The 22,891-nt window shown below is 37.7% G+C and overlaps 1 protein-coding gene across 25 annotated transcripts in view; it reads left to right on the top strand.

Moving 5' to 3' along the window:
* The window catches only part of NRXN3 (neurexin 3), a 706,103-nt gene that overhangs the window by 451,666 nt on the left and 231,546 nt on the right, over positions 1-22,891 (top strand). For all 25 annotated transcript variants that reach the window (XR_010028287.1, XR_010028288.1, XM_063160199.1 and 22 more), the window contains one exon: positions 9,546-9,727. Coding sequence is in view for 23 of the 25 variants with exons in the window: in XM_063160199.1 (XP_063016269.1) it covers positions 9,546-9,727 (182 nt within the window). In the remaining 2 variants the exon portion in view is untranslated. The remainder of the gene's footprint in view (positions 1-9,545; positions 9,728-22,891) is intronic.

Raw genomic sequence — 22,891 nt, 5'->3', positions numbered from 1 at the left:
AGTCATATCTTGAAAATCTCCACACACGGAGACTCTAAAATGTCCTTGGGTGACCTGTTTGCATGTCTGTCCTTGTGAGGAGAAAGCTCTCTCCTTGCTGCAGAGCCAGATTCTCTTACTTTGAAGCATGGCAGTTGCATCCTGTTCTTTAGCTGTGCACCACTGTGAGGAGCCGACCTTTGGCCTTTCCCCAACCTCCTTGCAGGTGCTGTGAGACTGCCCTTAGGGCCCCTTGAAGCTGTGTCACCTCCCAGCTGATAAAGGCCCAATCTGCTGGCATTTCCTACAAGGCTGGCACTTTATCCACCCAACTGCCTTTGTGGCACTTCACTCCAGTTTGTCAATCCAAAATCAGATGCATTATTCTAGATGCAGTTTAACAACCACTGAGTAAAGGGGAATAATCACTTCATCTGCGAACATCCTCAGGTCCTGTTAATAGAGTGCAAGATGCTGTAGGCTGCCTGTGCTGACAGAGCCCACAGCTGGCTAATGTTTAACTTGCTACATCAATGGCAGATTTGTGTGAGTCATTGGGAAGGGTTTGTAAGACATTGTGGTGAATGCAAAACTTTTAAATGCATTTAAAGAGAGACTGGATAAGTACTTGAAAAATAGATCTCTTTGGGGTTACTCTATAAACAAACTATATGAGGCTGAGTTAATTGATGAAAAGACTCATGGTCTGAGTGCATACTTAAAGGAAATAGGCTTGTCCTACTCTTAGTTTTCCCTGGGTATACATTTAGGATCAATGCTGAAGACATGACAGTAATCCTTGTCTGACCAATTGTGTTGTTAAAGTGGAAATTAAGGTATTTCTGAAATATTTTCAAGTGTTGCAATCTTTTATGTTTAAGCTGGTGTGCCTGTGGTCATCTTGTGTCTTAGTCAGGAGCTAATCCCTAAATTTCTTGTGAGATGATAAACATCCCCAACATGCCCCATGGCAAATTCATATTTCGAAAAAACCTCAATCTTACTGGTGTTCTAGATTTAGAGAATTCCTATTTCAAGCATTAATTATCTTGGACCTTGTAGTAGTTCTAGGAACACTCCATTGCTCTCCTTCTTTTCCTCTTCCAATCTTTTTAATGCAGTGTAACTAATAAGAAGTAACATACTGTCTGATCCAATTGTTGGCTGATGCACACACACTGGGAGGAAAGTGACTCGTATTAATTTGCTGTCATTAAAAAAGACAAACACAGAAAGCAGATGTGATCTGAATTGCTGCTTCTGTTTTGTGTTAGTCTTGCAGCTTTTATAGCTCCTCCTCTTTTTTGTGTAGAAGCAGCTCCTTCATATTTTCAAGTGAGGAAGGAGTTTCAGTTTCATGTCAAACAATGCCTGCTTTTTGAGATGAATATGGTGTTCAGTTTCAGTCTCAGATGGTTTGTCAAGGGAAGAGTGAGCATCCTGAAAGGAAGAACAGCTAGTTCATGAGAACTCTAAATACAGAAGTTTGCTTTTTTTTTTTTAATTTTTTTTAGGATTACACTGGAAGCTTTGCATTTTCCAGGGATTTAAGTTTTCTTTATTCTTAGACAATTTAAATCTCTTATAAATAAAAGGATATTTCAGCAGTCATATCATAGAAAGGATTAGTTCTTTCTCCCAGGAAGGATAATGTGATGGAATGGTCAAAATGAACCAGATGATGATGGTGATTGGATCCTCTGTAACCTTTTTAACCCTCATCTCCTTTCTTTTAATCAATCAGGTGTTTGTATCAATAGATCTTTTAAACTCAGGGTGTGGAAAGCACAGCAACTGAGTCACAGAGATGTACAAATGCCAGAGAGGATCTTTAGGTGGAGTAAGACTTTTTGTCCTGATTGATGATACTCAGTTTTGATGAGACTTCCATTTTTTGATGTGTTTGATTGAGTGGCAGTAGCTCACAAGATGTCCCTGGGATGTCCAGGTATTGCAAATGATTCATACGTAAATATATTGTTGTATGTGCTTGAAGGCAGAAGATGGGTTGATGTCTAGCTTGGTTTTTGTTCTGGAGATATAATTAATTCTTTTGTCTAATTACTTTTTTTTAATTGGATGTGATGTATAGAGGGGATAGGAAGATGAGGAGTAAAAGAGGGATTAGGATAACAATGTAATTGAAGTTTAGGATTGAGGGCAACAAAATGACAGTGTATAACTGGAGAAGGAAGAATAGCTGTTGTCAAAACTGATGCCTTGGTAAATATGAAAGAGCAGAAGCAATGGGACAATTCTCTCTTGGTCTTTTTTTATTCTCAATTCTTAATTTGTTTCATAGTAGTAGCTGTAAATGCTGTCCAATATAACTGTGAGGCAAAGAAGCTGTATTATGCTGAATGCAGTGCCTTTAGCAGACAGGATCCACAGGAGTAACTTTGCAGAAGTTGGCAATTGAAAATATTTGTTAGGTTGTCTCTAGTCAATATAGATGTTTCAGCACACCTAGAATTGACCCAGTTCAAGTGATTTCAAGTAATGAAGAGTCAGCTAAATCATCCATGCTCTTTGGGAGTATATTGCAAAGCCAGGTGAAAACTCTACCTATTTTCATCATTATTGCTGTTAATGCATATGAACACTGTTTACTTTCTTTGACTGTTCTCAAAATATTCTTTTGTCATTCTTTAAGTCTTTTTACTCCTAATAATTTAATTTAATGGAAATTTGGAATTGTGCAGCATGTGCATAGTGTATTTGATGTGGCCAGAATGAGTTAAGTATTAAAAACAACTGTCAGAAGCTTCATTTTTTACTCAGCAAATGTGCATCCTTTTGGCAGTGTTCAGGTTTCACTGATGCTTTATTGTTTGCATTGTGACATCCTAAACTCTCAGGAAGTAATAAATAAACAGATGTCATTTGAAAGTTGTGGTTCTCTTTTCTGGTTCATGTTGTTTTCTTCCCCTTAGAGCTGGTGGTCAAAGCATGGATTGGTTTTGGTCAAGAATAGCAAGCATAAATAAATAATATGCTGAACTATCTGGCCAAGTAAAGACCTGAGGAGCTACCCTACAGTTGTTCCTCTGACTGGAAACAGAGTGATCAAGCATGAAGTCTTCCTTTAGCTGCAAACATATGGCTGAGAACCTTAATTCTGGGGACAGTGCTCAAATCAGTCTGATCAGATTTCTGGCAAAACTTCCAATCTATGTTATTAGAGTTGTCCATTACAACAGAAATTGTTCTTAGCAGCTCATCCTTGTTGCTTTGTTCATCTTCACTTATGAGGGTGGAATAACTCTATATGCCATGTTTTTTGGAACTGCTTTTTTACTACATGACCCAATTATGATGCTTCCAGCAGCAGCAAATTTTGTCTCCTTGGTTAGTTTTCGCAGATGTATGCCTGATCTCACTTGCTTTCATGCCAGTATTATAACCTGCGTTCCTTTTCTGGTGATGGAAATAGTAAATGAACTGCCTAGTCCAGGTACAGTGAGATTCAGGTCACCATTACTTTTTCTTTATGTAAGTTTGGAAAAAGTTCTACCTTTTCTTATTGAGATTTTGTGGCATTTTTTGAATGTCTGTATAAACTATCAGGTCTCCATTATTTAGTTATGCTTTCAGAAGCCTGGTGATTAAAGGGCTGCTAATTACAGGTGTTACCAAGGTTTCCTTCCTGATGTGAAATGGATCTTGATTTGCTCCTGTAACCTGTGGTCAAGCACAATGTGTTACTGATTTCATCCTTTGACAACATTGCTTCTTGAAAATTACCTAAAATTCTGTTTCCTGCCAAGAAAGAAGAGCAAAATGCCATCATCATGCCATCATCAATTTTCCTGTAGTTGAACTGATAGCTTCTTGTTAAATAGCAGAAGTTTATGATTATTAATGAACTTCTTAGGACCTTTACACCAGCATATGAAATACTCTAGGAGACTCATCTGAGCTACTGGACTAAGCAGAATATAATATAAAAAATTTCCACTCCCTTTACAAAAATGTTAACAAGTAAAATAATACCTATACTTGTTATGGTTTAGAAATGGTATTTCTCAATTTAGTGTATGATATTCTATACCACTTATATCATGCTCAAATCTATGCCTTCCAGCTGTGTGCATATATAAACACAAGCACAGGTTCATTTCCATAGTTAATGGTGGTCCCTTCAAGATGTCTGTTGAGTTCATTTATTCCATGTGGATTCCATCCATCCTAGATGTCTTCCAGGACAGGAGGGCTCATGTGCTGTTGGCTAGTGTCCAGCTACATCAGGAGCTCACAACTCGTGTAACTGAAGCAGTCCATTCTCATTCTCTGTGGTAATTGTGGCACACAGTGGAATATCATTTTAGCCACCAGTATTATGAAACTTAGCATTACAGTTCTCACCCAAAAATCAAGTTCTCTTGGGGTACACATTGTGTTTCCCTGCTCCTCTGCATTATCCACTGAGTAGGTCCAAGTTTGTGAGCAATAAACAATCCCACAGACAGATTTGCCTTTGCTTGATGCAGGACTAATACAAACTGTCCTCCCTAACATCTTTCTGATGAGCACCACAGAGACTTCATCCCTTTCTGCTATGTGGAGGTTATGATTGTCCAGGGCCACCTCAATTGGTGTTAACTGAACAGGTGGCCTTCACTGAATGTAGATCCAAATGTTTGAAGGTCCCACCACCCACTGATTTCAGTGTGATTTTTAACAGTCCGTTGTACTGTTCCGTTTTCCCAGAGGCTGGTGCGGGGTGGGGAGTATGATGCACCCACTCTGTGCTCTCTGGCCCAGGTGTCTACAAAGCTATTTTTGAAATGAGTTCCGTTATCAGACCCAATCCTTTCTAGGGTGCTGTGCTGCTGCCGGACTTGCTTTTCAAGAGCCATGGTGGTCATCTAGGCAGTAGTGTGAGGCACGGGATATATCTCCAGGGCTTATCTCTGGAGGTGCCACACCATTATCTTTGCAAATATTCTGTCACTTTATTAGAGTCCTATAGTTGAAAAAGTTCTGGCGTGAGCTTCCAGATCCCTGAAGCAGAAAAGGCGTTCAAAAAGTAGCCCATGCCCTCCAGCATTCCATACCACTCACGATTATCCACCCTTGGGGCAGATTTCTGAAAGGTGCTCAAGTAAGTATTGCAGCTTTTGAATTGGTCTGGGTTCTTCATAATTTGCATTTTAAAGGTACTTTCTGGGTGTAAAAATATGAGCTGTAGCATTTACACTATGTTAAACTTGTATTCACCTCCCAGTGCAGAGTTGCTGCAGTTAACCCTTCAGTGTATAAACACTGTAATACCTTCCAAATGTTACATTTTCTTGGCCATGGGGAAATGAGTGTGTGTGCTGTGCTGAAGCTGAGAAAATCAGGCTTTTGATGGCTTAGTAGCTGCAAATAGAGAATTTGCAATCAATTATTTCGTGTGGGGAAATTCACAGGAGTGCAGGGCATAGCAGTTATAATTTGTGCAGATGCAATAGACTTGTTTTCTACTACTCTACTTTTACTTTACCATTTTACTTTTTTACTTTGCTGCAGTTGTACTATGCTGATTGAAGAAATTCATCCTTAAAATAGGTTTTTGAAGTCTTTGGGCAATTATGAATTAAAATGACAAGTGATGGTGCCAGCTTAAACTAAACACTTCTTAAAGCACCTCACTTGTAGGCTTTATTTGCTGTGGTTTATAATCTTAGTTATGAATTTTGTGTTAGAAGTTTTCCATGAGGAGTCTTTGCCTCAAACTATTTTGTTTAGACTGAAGATGAATAATCTAACAGCTCTATTCATGAATATAACTAACAAATGCATAGTTTACCAAAGCTAGATATGCAGACTGCATTGTCATATGTGTTGTAACATACCCATCTTTGATCTCTAAACGCTAATGATATAAGCTACAAGTTATGTAATTTCTAGGAGAAGTCAACTGCCAGTCTGCCACACTAAATTTTGTGAGTTTATAGGCTTTGTATATGCTAAACATGTAATGGTGTCCTAGTAGCTTAAATCTGGAGGGAGTGTTTCCTCACTATGTACTTCTCCAGTTCTCTAAGCTCCTGGTGCTGACCAAATTCTGCATGCAACATGTAGAGTACCTGAAAATATTATACTTACCTTTTTTTTTATGTGTTGATACAGTAATCTGGCCTAGGGCACTATGAGAAGTGAGATTGCTCACACAAGTGACTGGGGAAATAATTTTGTATGCTTGTGTCCTTGATTTTATTGTTATTCTTTTTTTTTACATGGTTTGGGTTGAATTTAGTGTTATAAAGTTGAAGCAGTGAAACATAAGAACAATACATTGTAAAACAGAGAAATTAATCAGTCCTTCAGACTTTTCTATTGCTAGGGCACAGTTGGTGTTGCATTTATTAAAAGAATTACATAATTAAACCTTTAACAGTGAGAAAAAACTAAATATAAAGTGGCTGCTCATTAAGAGTGTGCTCTCTTGTCAGTCTTGAATACAAAGTATCTTGGAAGAAAACTATTCATTTTTGTCTTATAAAGAGGACTGTAACAGAGTTTAGGTACAAGAAGATATCAAGATGAAGAGATATGCATTTCACCAGATTTCTTTTTTTTTTTTTATCAGAATGCTTTAATTAATTATTCTACAATTCTCTGCAACAACACAAAGAAAGGATAATTATTGATTTAAGGTCAGGAGGGACTGCTGGAGGTAAACTGGTCTAGCCAGCTTACACCAGCTTAAAGCAAGTCCAGTCCAATAGAGTTGTCCAGGTCTTGTCAAGTTCTGGTTAAGCTGAAATCTCCTTTCCTGAAGTCCAGGGTTATAATTTGCTTTGTTTTTGTCTTTTTCAATTGTCTTGAACTTTCAAACCCTATAAACTCATGGTTGCTGCAGTCAAATAAAAGTAGTTAAGTGTGTTTGTGTTGCATGGTTGGGGTTTTTTTTTGTTATTTTTTCTCTTTATGTGATTGCAATGTGGTACTAACTCTTGTCATACTTTCACTTTTACTTGATGAACCTTGTGTTTTCAGATTGGAATGATTATTTTGTTCATAATTTGGGGAAGAAAACATACTGGCACAATGTTAATGTGCATCTCTTTCTAAAAATGTCAATGGATATCCTATTTGTCTTCAAAAAGTTGGTGAAAGGAAGGGGCATTGATATATCCAACAAACTTGTACATTCACCTACACACAGATAAAGCAAGTGGCCCATCTCTCATTATGCAGATATTTTCTGACTTGGAAAATAAGGAAAAACTACTGGCCATCAGACTTCTGCTTACAGGTCTGTTTAGGCTAGTGCTGCTCTGGTTGTTGCATCTGAATTATCTTTATTTCCAGAACTCTGTGCCTTGCCAGAATATATGACTGCAAAATCCATCACAGTAAACCCCTGACACATTTGAAGTAAAATTGGACAGCCTGTTGACCAGGTGAACTCCAGAACTGAGTTGACATTCCCAGCTGAACCAGAGTACCACATTTCTTCATGAAGCATTATGTAGAACCATCTCAGAGAAAACTGGAATGAGACCCAACAGAGGCAGATTTATACTGTGTTATTTCTTAGTGTTTCTGATTCTTACCTTAGGAACCTTGGTACCATAGTACCAAAGTATTGAATATTGTCAGGTTAGGCTTAGAGGCAAAATCTATGCTCTGCGAGGAGAAAATAAGATCTGGTTAAGTAGTTAAGTCCCATGAAAGGTCTGTGAGGATGTAATTGGTTCTAATTGGCTCTCATTGGGGGACTGATATGGTCTACCTGCAGCCAAATGACTCTTAGAGAGGCAAAAAAGCAATCTGTCTTCATAAAGAGTAAATAACTCACCTCCAAGCTTGTCTTGGCTGCTGAAAGGCCTGATGCCAGTACAAAGGAAAGGAGGAGAACTTGAAATTCAAGTGAAAGTCATTTTGGGAAGTGGGTTTTAATTCACTACCTGGTCATGTCCACCTGTCTAGCCATAAGGTTGCAGATAGAGCTGGGGATGTGTTCAAACAAACAGACAAAACCTCGTTCCACACATCCCATAATAGTCATGCACCCTCTGTCGGGAGTTTAAAGCTAAATGAGGAGACTGAATCGGTAAAATTATTCTTTCTCAAACTGAAATAGTTTATGTTCACAGTTCCAGAATGCCAGAATATTCTTTCTTGGTAGTTCAGAATTATGACTGAAATTTCCTATGTGACTCTGATTTTGGACACATTTGTCTGAATTTACTGAGGGCATGTTCTATTGGATGTGCATGGGCCTGGAAGGGAAGAAGGAAACATGATTCATTATCACTCTGTCATTGAGTCAGCTGCTCACAAATAATTTCATGTTTAGGTGGCTGAGTTTTGATGTCTGTTTTTGTAATATGTTCTGAGATGTCTAGAGGAAGCCTCTTTAGCAAGAGAGAAGTGTATCAATTATTTCTATTAATATGTAACATTTATTTGGAATTCAGGTCATAGAGAGCTTTAGTGAAGCTGCAGCTTTGTAGGCAAGTGTAGAAATTACCATGCTATGATCCTACCTGTTTCTGTATCTATCTGCTTTTTTCTCTGTACAGGGTTGCGTGATCCGTGTTGTAACCCTCAGTTGTAGTTTCACTCAGATTAGAAAATGTACCCAGTAATTGCCTGTACTTTCTACAAATGTTTTGTCATTGTTGCGGTAACAGAAGCTGGTTATTTTTGCTTGCTATTCTGTAACCATTGTAATAGTGCTCAGAAAAATGAGGTGCAGTGAGTGGCTGAAACATGGAGGAGTGTTGTTCCTGGCCTGCCTGTAGATTTGGACAGGAAAGGAATTTTAGATATCTATTTTTTAAGAAGCTTGGGGACCAGTTTTATAACTGCTGAGTTATAAAATCTTGCTTCTAACTCAGACTGTTGAGTACAAGTCAGAATGTGAACTCCAAAGGCTTCAGCTTCTCAACTTCCTCGTCTGCAATAATAATTCCTCACTTGCATTTCTGCCTTCCTCAGCTCAGATGGCCCTCATGAATGTGGGAGGACAGTGTTCAGCATGGGAGAAGTTTGGTGTTGTCCTTAAAAACAAGGGCAAGGAACAAATTCCCAGGCTCAGCTGTGACAAGACAAATGGTGCTGGAAATACGTGGACTAGATACCAAAAAATCTCATGAAGTGTTGAGAAAAGTATAGTCTCCTACTATGTGTGAATAGACTTTAGCTGAAGGCAAGTCCAACCTAAAGGAGAAATGAGAAATATTTCATTTGAATTGTCTTATAAAATTGAATCCCATGATTTTGAAACAGGAGTGGCTTGTGGTTTTTCCCCCTGTATAGCTGTGTCCTGGCCAGCCTTGTCTGGGGTATTAGCACTAAGGAAATCATTCATTCTTGATAAGCCATCTTGGTTATTTTTGTTAAACTCTTCACTTAGCTTTGTCTTGAATGCTGTATGGCTTTATTGAGGAACTAATAATGTACTTCATCAGGCCAGGCCAGCAGGACACATTGGTTTCACTCCTATAACTAAGGAAAGCATGTGCTTGCTTAAGTTGTTCCTCTCGAAAGTCGTAGGATTACCACCAGACTTGGCAAATAGGTAACTAATTAACTAATACACTTTTCTTTGGTTTTGTATCTTGTAGCTGGTGCCACATATATCTTTGGGAAGAGTGGAGGTCTCATCCTGTACACCTGGCCAGCTAATGACAGACCAAGCACGAGGACAGACCGTCTTGCTGTGGGCTTCAGCACAACAGTGAAGGATGGCATCCTCGTCCGGATTGACAGTGCCCCTGGGCTCGGTGATTTCCTGCAGCTGCACATAGTGAGTACAGACAGGCCCATGCCTCTCCCACACCTGGGTTTCTCTTAACTGGATATGTGTTTGAAGAAAGCTGTTACTCTAAAATACCATGTGTCATATTCTGTACTTTCTATGTCTTCAATTCTCATCAGAGTAAACTGCCTATAGTAGTTCTTTAGGGTTTTCTCTGTGCTGAATGGGATGCACAGAGAATTAAATCTTGATGCCAAAAGTATTTGGGGAGGAAGGAGACAAACAAAACTCAAAAGCCTTATGTGATTCAATAGTAGGATTTGTTCAAAAAGTGAAGAAACATTTTTCATCAGTGGTAATCTACTGATTCATATTCACAGTTCTGAACACTGCTGAATTTCTGGTGAAGTATTACTATTCTTGGAAGGCAAAGAGTAAAAGGCAATGATAGGTTGTTGGTTTTTTCCTCACGAAAAAAGTTAAGTGAGAACTGAACAGATCCTCAAGCTGATGCTTGCTTTAGCAGGGTAGCTCAAAAGAATAAGAATTTTATGTTAGAGCAACATGGCTTTGCAAGAAAAGAAAAGAGTTTTGTGAGAGCTTGAGCAAAGTGGGTTTTAGGATATTGAATCACTTGAGAAAATGAGAATACTAGGACTGGAAACACTCAGGGTTTGTGTACTTTATGTGATTCTTTGGGAGGAGAAGAGACTGCTTTGTTTTCGTCTGGCAAATAGCCAAGAGGTTTACCAGAGGTAGAGGCTGGTCATGTTACTTGATGTTCAGATTATTTGCAATGTATTATGCATTAATTCATAGTGGAAGGGCAATTGGGCCCTTTGCAAATTTTCAATGAGCTGGGGATATGTTGACATTTCATGGAACCTTGAAGATATAAGTAAACAGGAAGGAATGCCAGGGGCCAAAACAGACCTAATGTGAATGACGAAGGGCCTCAGTCTGCTGCTGGAGTTTGCCATATTCAGAATCATGTTCAAGCACTGGATATATTGCAGAGTGGTTCTGAAACAACCAGAAACAATGTTCTGGTGCTCACTGCCAGCGTTTTCAGTGATTTTTGTTTTGAATCCTATTGTAAAATTCAGATTCATTGTAACAAGGTAGATATGGCTCAAGCCATTAGACTGTCACTCATTCTGGTTTTTCTCTTTTGTGATATATCCAAATATTTTTGTTTGTTTTGTGCTGGAATGAAAATGAGATCAAATCCTGGCATTTTTTTCATATAAAGCCAGGTTTTCTTCCTTTCTTAAAAACAAAATAAAAAGAACCCCAGAAGACTGTAAAAGTTAGCAGTGCTGAGCCTAATTGCTTGGAACTCTGTGGCTCAAATGAAGCAAATGTGACTTGATGTGTCTGATGTCTGTATATTCTTCAGGTGTTACATTATAACATGTAAAATGCTATCAATTAACTGGAAAACTGTTCTTGCATGTGAGGAGAGGTTCAGAGATAAGAATTTGTTAAGGCTGTAGAAAAACTCTAAGATGGGATCATGTTGCTCTTGAATGCCTAATGGGATGTTATGGGGAAGACGAAAGTCAGGCTGTTCTTTGTAGTAGTCAGTGGAAGGAAGAAGAGAAATGGTCACAAGTACCAGCAAAAGAAATTTAAGTTCTGCACTAAGATAAATACTTGCACAATGACTTTTCAGCATTAATGATGAAGACACATATTTTTTCTCTATATCTTGGTGTCAAACCTTTCCCTACCTTTAATTGAACATTTTAATGACTGATTATTTTTAATTATAAAAAATTTTGTTTACTAGACTGAAACAAATAAATTAAACCTGAGACATAAGCATTCATTAAAAAAAATAACAACAGAAGAAAATCATTGCTTTCTCTTTCCAATCAGTTTTGGAAAATAACGTGATGAAAAATTTTCAGCTTCTTTAAATATTGTTTTTTCAAGTTACTCTGTATGGCATGCTGCTAGTTTCAGATTATTCCAAATATTTAAATAAAAACTAGTAATTGTGATTGATATTATTGCTAAAAGTTCTGTTGAATGCTTTCTGTGCAGTTTGGCCAATTTTATCCTTGAAGCTGTTCACTAGCAGTAAATATAGAACTAGTTCAGCTTTAATTTCTCTTGTTCCTTTGTGGTCAGGATGGATTAGAAGGATTTGCCAGTCATTCATGAGGAGCAAAGGCATGCTGCTGTGCTCTTCTGGGTATGGCATTACTGATCATCATATATATAACTGGCTCTACCTAACTGTTCAAATAAAGAATGTGGTCTGAGACTCACGCTGTGACATGCAATAGGAAAGTTGAAGAGGAACTTTTACAGTGTTATTGACTTCTTGAATGTCTGTAAGACTTTGTTATCTCCGGTTTATGGCTCAAAGAAATAGAAGTGAGCTTACATCAGGATTATTTTGGAAAAAAAATGAAATCTGAAGTTAAAGGTGCAACTTGAAATGACAGTTGAAATGCAAGACCATTTAGGATCTCTTAGCAGATTGCATGTGAACTTTTCATGAGAGCAAGATCTTTAGTAAATGTCTGAAAACTACCACATGCTTGTGCTGTGATAATCAAAGCCTTTGTCCATCTTCTTTTCTTCAAAACCTCCCATTAGGCCATCTTCAATTGTCAAGAGAAACAAGGCAGCATGGGTAAAATTTTAATAGAAATGTGGGATAAATAGATCTTAAAAGCAGAGCTATGAAAACAGATTAAAGTGACAGTAAAATAAACTTTGAAAACCCAACTACTTAGGCCATAAAGCAAATTACAAGAGAAGGAGAAAAGACTAATGTAATTTATGTTATATATATTTAGCATCTTGACTTTTTCAGGTGCAATTATATTTAATGCTATTAGTAATAATAAAAGTGACAGGGATTTGCCTGAGTTAATAAAAAATCCTGGTTTTTAAAAACACTTCTTTTATGGGGGCCTTTTAAGATATTCTATTCACAGTTTCTTTTGGATGCTATTTACTGGATGCTGATCTCCTCAGACTTCCCTGGGTGTTCTATTGGTGATAACAGATGGCAAAAGCCACCTGATGATCTTTGTTTTCTAATGTGCATCACTAAAATCTAATCCAAAAGTAATAGTAATGGCTATGGTCTATCAAGATCTGATTATATTTTAAAGATTGTAAAACTTGCTCATACTCTTCTAAGGAAACCTTTTAGTAGTTAGCCTGTTTTTTTAATATCATGTATGTTCTGGAGTGTCCATTGATCTCTCCTATTTGTAGATTTGAAGATATTTTATTTTGATGTTGCATATTTACCTGTTTAATTTACAGCTGTTCTGTTACAATTCATTTTTTTATTATCAGTCTTTCAGATATTGTGGAAATTTATTGACTAAGATGTCTTTTTTATATGACAAAAAATTACAGTCTCTGAGAAACTATTTTCTCTCCTGACTTACAGTGAAGTATGAGGTGACAGCCCTGCAGAAATGGATGGCATACCATCCAGATCAATGCTGCATATGAAGCATGAGTGTGAACAGACTGTAGCACATCGAATGAGTGTGTTGCTAGAGCATTAGATCCCTCCTTATGATATTTTTTTGTTTTTCTAACAGTTCATTCAAAGCACAAGTCCAAACCTATACCAGGAAATTGTCTTCCACAATGGATACTTAAAAGACTGCGTGTCTTGAGTTGTGGGTTCAATGCATCTGTGTGTTTATTCACTTGGCACCACTACACTTACATTTGGTGCTTCATCATATGCAAAACATAGAGATGAAATGGGGAGAGAAACAGCTGCACGTGGTGATGGGTGTCATTCTTGCAGTAATTGTGGAGACAGAAATAATTCATGTGTGCTGCTGGTTGAGTCTGCTTTCTTTCATTTTTTACTGTGTGGTAAATCAAGCCTCTGGATCTTCAGAATGGTGTTGTGAGGTTCTTCCAGGTTCTGAATTCCCCACAAGAAGGAATTCAGGTTTGGGCAAAAAATTAGTGATTTTAGAATGAGTTTTGCTTAAGTAGACCCAGGCTAGGGGAGGATCCATCATTTAGAACTAGACTACCACTGAAGGTTACCAAATCTGCTGTAGCCCATTCTGATTTTTAATAGTGTATTGTATTTAAACAGTTTAATAGTATATTGTATTTAAAGCAATGTGTAGCAAAAAGTAAGTTTTCCCTGAGTTAGAGATGACATTGTGAAATGAAAATAAGTAAAAATGGATGAAAATGAATTTGTACTTTCAGTAATTTATTTTCTTTTCAGTTATACTGTGATTTGCCCAAGTCTGTGGATTTTACAGTTGTAGAACCAATTCTGGCTTCTCTTTATGAAGTCTGCCTTCCAAACTGCAGTGGCATGTCATCTGAGCAGACATAGAAGAAGCAGATGATTTAGAATCAGGAGAGGGATAGATGCAGGGTTGTCCTTATCATAACCAGAGAGTATATGATGAACTGAGTAACTTAAGGGCTACTCTGAGGTAAAAAATTGAGGCAAAATACAATGGGAGTTTGTGTCTTACTTTTCTGAAACCAAAAGCTCTTTGATGCAAGATATTTCAGCCTTTCCTAGCCTGAATACAGACTGAGCATTAACAGGCTTACATTTTTGTATCCAAGAAAGTAGAGCAGAGTTTCCTTAAGACTAACCTGCATTATTTTGCTGGCAGTACATAAGCAGAGACTATTGACCATGAAAAAATGAGTGATCTGCTTCAATATCCTATCTTGTGTTTTTGCTTTATTTTTAGCTGCCTTTACTGATGTTACAGTTACAGTTTTTTCTTAGAGTGATTCACCATGTTAGACCAGCTTTTTTATTCTTATATAGACCCCTAATTTTGTTCAAGTTTAATTTTTGTGAACACAAATAATTTTATCTACCATGTCTTGACTGTGTTTACATTGATGTCTATTTAGAGCAGTGTTTTTACTTTCTAGGATTTCAAGCAGTGTGTAAAGTTTTTGAGTCTGATATAGTTCTTGGAGAATACCAGAAGTGGTTAAGCAGTTATCATTTCCAAAGTGTTTAATGCCCATTATGCCTCATTTCCTTCATGAAACAGCAAAGAACTGTGTACATTTCTCCTAATTTAATTTATACGAATTACGAGCCCTTACAGATTGGTATAGAACACATGTTCAATCAAAGATCTTTTGTAGTGAAGCAATCAGTGAAAAAGGTGAAATGCAACAAAGGCTGCTTTGTTGAGGCAAGAAATTATTTATAAAATTTCTATGTGCAGGAGACAACATCTTGTATAGCACATTTAGCTGAGGAAGTGAACAGCTAGTGAATGAGAGTGACTAGACTGCTTGCTGGTAAGGGGAGAGAATTAGGATGAGCTTTCAAGCAAAAGATTATATTGTCTTAATGCTTAGAAGGTCTAAAAGAACAAACTGTCTGTAGACGTTTTTTACCACGACAAATCTAGCAACCATCCTGAGGGAGTGCTCTGCAGGTCTCCTGTGATTATTAACATATAAAAACTGTCTGAATGGCGCTTTCTGCTAGGAGCAAATTCTCTGGCAGAGACTTCTGAATATACCATCTTTAATAGGTACCACCTGGGAATTAATGTATGTTTGAAGACTTGAAACCTTGACTGCTGACCTACTAGGCAAGATGGAAAATGAGCCAAATGAGGGACTGGAAGAACTGTTTTGATTTAATGTTAGTGTACGAGGATTTCCTCGAGTCCCTCCTTCACGTAATCATATATATCTTTTATAAACAATTGTTACTGTGATTTGTCAATTCTTGAAGTTCAGGCTAACTAGTTAATGGATACCTTTAACTTGGATTGCATTAAATTTAAGGCAATTGGGATTGGCAAGAAAATGCTCATTTAAGGTGTGACATGTGTCCGTATACTGCAGTACCCTAAGAAGTGTCCTACCTCCCCTTGCTACAGAGGAGGAGGTTTCTGCTTAGCTGTGTAGGCTAGATAGAGTGCTGGCACTGCAACAACTGGGGTGGCAGCACTGTTCCCTAGCAGCAAGGAATTACTTGGGAGACTACAACGAGCATTGAGCTATTGCATGACAAATAGGTTATGAGTATCTTACAGAGCACATCACAAGTGTTTACATCCTTTTATAGTTGCGTTATTAAGTGCAAGTTTTAAGTCACATCTTCCTCTTTCCTTAGGATGATAGTCATCTTCAGTCAAGGCTGTCATCTTAATGACACTCTATTTCTTTATGTTGCTTACAAGAATTGGAGATGGTAAAATTACCCTAAAAGGTAATTCGTAAGTTAAAAGACAAACTGTAATGAATGCAGAAGTCAGTGACTATGCTGTCAGTGCACTGGAATTTAGAAGGAAGCACAACTGGAACAGTTAACCCAAACTGACCAGATGACATTCCATACCATAAGACAATTTGCCTAACAAAAAAAAAAAATGCAGGGAAAGAAGGGTAAGAGGGGATGCTGATGGTTTATGACCTATGTTTTTCCAAGGGAGTTATGCATGTAGAGGCCCTGCCTACCAGGAAGTGGCTCAATATCTGCCTGTGAATGGGAAGCAGTATGGTTTTGCTTCACTTAGTCAACTGTCTTTATATCCATCCACAAGTTCTCTCACTTTTGCTTTTCCAATTTTCTTTACATCCTTGTTCAGGAGGAGTAAGTGAATGAGAAGATTGGGGGTCCTCAGTTTCTAGGCAGGGTTAAGCTGTCCTACTTAGTCTTGACCTGGATAAAGGCCTCTGTTCTTGACCATTTACTTTGAAAATAGGGAATGTATTATAGACTACCATATGCAGATCATCTGCACAAAGAAATGGACTGTAATGTAGTTGCTTGCCCATTATATCAGGTTTATAGAATTAAAAATCCCCATAGCAAATATATATTATTTCAGCATTGTTATAGCCTGAGAGAGGCTATATCTGAATGAGTTTCAAATCTGAGATATGCACGTCACGGGTTGTTTTGCCAGCTGGTGTAAAACTGCCAAAGAGCTTTTTTTTTTTTTTATGGAAGCATTCTATTTAAATACACAATGATCTTGTCCCAAAATGCTCTCAGTCTTTTCCTGTCCTTTCCTAAACTCTTTTGGTCTCTGAAGTCCCATGTGTTTGTGCATGCTGCATTTATTGTTCCCTAGAGCACAGAAGAATTAGTAAAGGGAAACTAATTTGAAGAGAGAAAACGGACTTTCAGTTTTCAAGCCAGCTTTAAAATGTGTTATTGGTACTTCTTTTTTATTTTTAGAAGATGATTAACAACCCATTTTTTATGTATTTTAGCTAGTTCATATTATGCATAGGAATTGTCCATTTATTGTTGTCTCCTAACTCTTGAGCGGGAGTCTCTGGTAGGAGGCCGCGAATTGAGACTAAACCTATGAACACGGGGGAGGTTTTCACCCTGGTGTGCCCATTTGTGGCTGGCACCCTTTGGCACTGTGGCCCACCCAGCCCTCTCAGTGCCCACCCAGCTCTCTCTTTTGTGCTCCATTGCCTGCCCTGTGTGCCCCAGGTGTTTGAAGGAGTGTGTGGCACTGAATGCAGCGGTGCAGGAAATGGCACGCTGGTGTCCCGTGGCTAAAGATGATGGATTTTACATCCCTAGCTCCACTCAGGCAGTGTAGAAGCTCAGTGCTTTGATACAGGGATTCATTGACTCCTCACTCTGTGACTGTTTGTGCATAGATCCTAGTGTTTTTGCAGTTGTCATCGAACATTCTGAAGCTGATTGGAGACATGGAAGAAAGAGTTGGTAGGGCACTGTTGGCATGAATAGTAAAATTGCTGATTAGACCATAAATTAATCTGAAAATAATTTGGCGAGTTTGACTCTCAAATCTGTTGAATTCAGTGGAACAACAGAGGGTGAAAACTTAGAATTAGAGGACATGGGGGACACTCAGTGGGAAGTTACATTTTGGTAACTTTCTGAAACCTATCTGAAAGATAAGGGCAACTAAATACTCTAACTTAAAAGACAGAGCTTTGCTGAGTCAGAGAAGCATCTACTAAGATCATAGTGGTTTGGTATAGTGGACAGCATTTTTTCAGAATACACATATGCCAGTTTTAGTGTTATACATCTGGCAAAGTCAGACACTAGGATTTCAGTCTAAGTGCAGAAATAAAACAAAATGGTTCCTAATTCAAAGCAAATGGGATAGCTCACAAGAAAGATTCATCCGTAAATATGCAGCCTGTGTTTAAAATACATTCTGGAGCTTAAAACTTTGTTATTTTGTCCAGGTTTGTCTTCGGATTCATTGGGGTTCTGTGAATTGCTATTAGATATTAAACAATCAAATCTCTGAGTGCCTCACAGTATCTATCCAAACATCCTGTATGGCAATAAATATTATGCTAATGCTTGTTCTTGTACACTGTACAAACAAATACTGTGGTTTGCTTGATATTAATTTTAGTCTCCCTTTTGACTGTAGTGTTTAGGTAGAATATGTCATCCAGGGCTATGTAATATATCATAATTTCAATAAAACCTGAGATGAATTGCCTTTCCTTTTTTGCAGTACCTTCTCTTAGGATTTCAGAACTAATAATTGTCACACAAATTTTGTCACACGGTCTTGTCAGTGAGTGAATAAACAAAGAAATACTAGGTTAGGGATACTTTTTTCGATGCTGAGAAAATTTCCATTCTGCTTCTTAGTATTTTTTTTTAAATACTAAATACAAAGGAATTGAGGTAATGTGAAGTTTTTTTCTGGCTGAGCCGAAGAAATAAGATCATCTCCAGTGAAGTTCTTGGCTTGAAATAACCAAGACTCAAATAAGATGAGTGTGAAGTTTTCAGTATTCATTCCAAAAGAGACTAAATTCTTTCATTTTTGTAGATTGTAACAATTGGCAATACAGATTTTTGCCTTTTATAAGAAGCTTTAAATGTACGAACTTGTTCAGACCAACCCATCTTCTGTATGCTTGGATAAATTGCACTAATAGGTTCTAAAATAAATCTGTTTGCAATTAAAGCCTTTATCACCTTCTCTATGGTTGCATCAAAAAAGTAAAATAAAATTCTTGATCTCCATGTTAATGGATAGCAGCAGGGTACAATAATAATTCACCACACATTTAGACATACTGAGTGCTACTCAAAAGCAATTAAGCAAGGGCAATTGTCAGTATAATTTACCCCAGCTTGGTATCTCATGTAACCTTCTCATCAAAGGTTAACAACTGTTTCATACTGCATCAGCTACAGCAAAATGAATTGTTTCTCTATTAAGCCTCTAGGAAGAACATCCTAAACAGGGCATATTACTAAATCTTATGAGGAAAAAAAATGTGAACTTGATCTAATTCAACTAATATTACACATTGTTTGCTGTAGGATTTGAATTTTATAGGGTTTCAAAAGTCAATGCAGGGAAAAGATAACTTGATCATTGATATGTAGCTGACTGAGTTGAAAATCATCCGTTGTAAAGAACATGAAAGACTAGTCCTGCACAGTTTTATAAAGGAAATTAAGGGCAATTTTGCCTTTTCCTGTTCTATCAGGACGCTGTAGAGTCAATTCTGAGAAGAAAATGGACTGAAATTTGGCTAAAACTCTAGCATTCAAATTCTTGTGTTTCTCTCACCATAATTTTCAAGAAACATGTGTTACTTGAAAACCGTTCCTATTCAGAAACATTGTTTTAACAGTTATAATAATGCCTAAAACATACTTGTGCATGTAACTTTAGAACAGCTGTATAAACACGTTACATCACCATATCTCTTGAAAAGGTAGTTTAAACATACTTCTGAAATTAGAAAATGGAGCCTTTGGAGGTGAAATGATGTAACAGGTCTGTTGCCTCAGAACTGTGGCTGGCTGGCTCTGAATGTTCATCTATTCTTAAATCAGAATTCTTCAAATTTCTCCCTTCTCCCACCTGAGAGGTTCAGTCCCAGCAGCTGGGGGGAGGTAGTGCCCTGGGAAAGCTGCTGTTGCCCACACGGCTGAGAACTGATTTTACAGCACCAGGTGTAAAATGCTGTGTGGTGCATTTGGTGTTGCTGGTTTTTCCTCTCCAAGTGTGCATGCACCCTGAGCTTGCTTGGCTGGTGTGTTGTTGGGATCAAGGCAGAAGTGGTGTTATTTGTGCTAATAAGCCTCTCCCATTAGTTAACCTTTCAGTACATAAAGCATGATTGAACTGAAGGATTCCTGCTGGTTTGAAAGGCTTTTATGTTAAATACATGATACAGGCATTTTCTTCTTCCACCTCCTTATGTAAAAGTGGAATGGAAAGACTGTAAAGACTTCAGCAGTCTGAAAGCAAGTTGAAGTAAAGCTTATGTAGTGTGAATATTCTCTTAAATATCTTGGCATACCTTTTTTTCTGCTACATTTAAATTCTTGGTGCTTTGTTTAAACAATTTCTAGCCTACAGAAAAAGACTGCCTTGTATAACTGATATCATTTGGGACAGTGCAAAGCATCAGCTGAGCATATTTTTACCCATACCTGATAATCAAGTATATTACTAGCTCTGACGGTCCAAATTTACTTTCAGTGCACACAGGCCTTGTTTTAGCTTATTCTTTATTCTTGTCAATTACTGATGTTAAGAGTACAATTTCTGGAAGGTGGGTAATAGCATTCATTAAGTATGAAAAATGAAAAGTATCTTATACTGACTCAGGGTTCCTTTTCTATCTTATGTCTCATTTATTGTATTTTTTTTTTTAGAAAATCTCATCTGAAATCCAGTAACATGTATAGGATTTCAGATTTTTGGATCATTTAACCCTTTTTAGTATGATACTGCTCAGCCTTAAAGAGATGGTGGGATTAATCAGTTCTGTAGGGAACTATGTTCACACTTGTAATATGCTCTCTAAACTAGCAATAGAAATAGATCCACTAACTTTGCAGGTCTTTGGGTGCATTGCTAAACAATTCTTACAAATATTCTTGCTATCAGATTGTCCTTTCATAGATGTATGTTGTGTCCTAAATATATTCAGAGAGACTATGCCCTCAGTGAACAGTGATATTTTGCTTAATACAGACTTTCAGGAGCAGCCACAGGATTTGCATTGTATCATGAGCTGGGCAAAATTAATGTGCCAGAAGATATTTAAACTATTGGACCAGGAGATTGCCAAGGAGAGAAGTAGGGTGTGATTTTCCCTTTGGGTGTGATTTTCTGTGTGGTGCTTTACTAATGTACAGAAGCCTGTGTGTATGTTTATACTGCAGCATCCATCATTGCAGAGACCACTGCTGAGACTTGCTTTTTTTACCCTTACAGTTTTGGGAAGGTTTGACAAGAGGAAATTAGTCCATTCTTCTGTTACATTGAAAGGATTTTCCTACGATGTGTTAAAATCTAACTGTACTAATTCTGTCCAGTTGTGAGAATAGAGAATTTTCTTTTTGTATTAATTATTTTAAGAACTTGTAAGTCTTTTCATATACAGATCTTCTCTGGTATTTTTAATGCAAAAGATTTACTTCTTACTGTGGTGCACCATATTCTTGTCTTCTCTTGTCTGTTTCTGTGAAGGGAAGGAGGTTGTGTTTTCTCATTTATATTTCTTTAAAACTTAACTTTTGTGGAGCCAAATTAACTGTAGTCCTCCCACAATTGTTGCTGTTAACTACCTTTATTTTTTTCAAAGGAGAATAATTCAATTTTGACTGGAATCTGTAGATAAAAAGGCATATAGGTCCAACTATTTTACATTTTACATGTGTTGCTTGAAACAGACTTAAAAATCTTCATTAATTTTTATTCTGATCAAAACTTTTCCTGTCTTCCCTTTCTGATGGGAAAAATCTGTTTGGTTTTGTGGCTTTACATATAGATGAGGTTTCTGGGGTTGCTGGGTATGCATTTTGATTTAGGGATACACAACAGGGAAAGGGTTATCTGGGTTATCAAGTCCAGTCCTCTACCCTCATAGCTGTACCATTGCATCCTCTTTTCTGGCTGCATCAGATCTACCTCATCCCTTCTGGTTTTCTGGTTTCACTATTTCTATTGAAATGCTGTTCTAAAATCAATGTTTTTCCTAAGATTTTAGCTTATTTTAATGTCTCTATGTATTCACAGAGTATTGTACGAATACTGAATGAGTACATGTATATATTCATTCAGTCTAACCTTCATTTGTGTTGTGCCAGTGTTTCCCTTCAGCTCCTCTCTGTTTGTTGGTGTTTACCTGTCAGTGGCATTCACAGAGGATTGCATTGCCTGTGCTTTGTGTCAGCAGCTCCCCACCAAATCCCCCTGGCTCTTCTGGGCTATCTCTGTATGATAGTGGGTCACAATGAAGATATCCCAGGACTAAAGCAATTTCAAACAAACCAGTCCACAAGCTGCAGCTCCAGGCAGGTTTCATTGCTTTTGCACCTGAATGTTCAGCTGTGTTTGGCAGGAATTATTCATGCAGCGGCAGCACCAAATACACATCACTACTTTCTTGTAGACCCAAGCTGGGTCCTTGCAAGCCATCCAGGGTGTCTTTGGTTCTGGGCTTGGTTGGCTGGGTAGGCACGGCTGGGTGCATCTGCACACATGTCATCCAATCACATCTGTTCTGAAATTCTTTTACAGCAGTGGTAGGATCATTTTAAAGGATGTGTTCTCAACCAAAACCTTTCAGTTCCCTCCCTGAACTGTGGCATTCGTCATAACATCATTGCTTATTACAGGTAATTATTTTCCTGGAACTCATTTTTCCAGCTTTCAGTGACAGCTGGTATTAAATGATAATGCTGGGTTAGAAGACAGAGGGGCTGTGCTCTAGTTTTCTGTTGTCAGTCCAGGAAAAAAAGTATTTTGACACATTAGATGGCATGTTGACTCAGTTTATAAAACCTTTATCAGAGAGATCATCATGTGATATGTAGTCAGCAGCCTTGCAATGATTCCCAAGATGGCTATTAATGGGCTTGTGAACTTGTGAATAGAGAGTGGTAAATCTGGCCTTTGAGATAATTGAAAAGACATCACTTGTAATGTGAGCAGTGGCACTGAAGGATGATTGCTGCTCTTTGGGGACAGAGGTAAATACGTTGTTGCATGCAATTTTAAAGCAAGGCACCCAGTATTGATTTACTTTGGCCTTAAGATCCCTTGATCAAGTTGCACAATGTATTTCCTGCTTTCCATACTCCTATCCCCCTCCTCTCAGAAGAGCTCTTTGTTAGCAAGCTTATTTATTTCCTTAATGAAAAACTTAGATTACAAAACTGGGTGTGAAAAGAGGCTAGGAAAATAAGAGATTTATAAAGGCATAGGGAAG

This window comes from Melospiza melodia, chromosome 6 (assembly GCF_035770615.1).
Source record: "Melospiza melodia melodia isolate bMelMel2 chromosome 6, bMelMel2.pri, whole genome shotgun sequence".
Lineage (NCBI taxonomy): Eukaryota > Metazoa > Chordata > Aves > Passeriformes > Passerellidae > Melospiza > Melospiza melodia.
The sequence above is the reverse complement of the archived record's forward strand: the minus strand, read 5'-3'. Positions and strand labels throughout refer to the sequence as shown.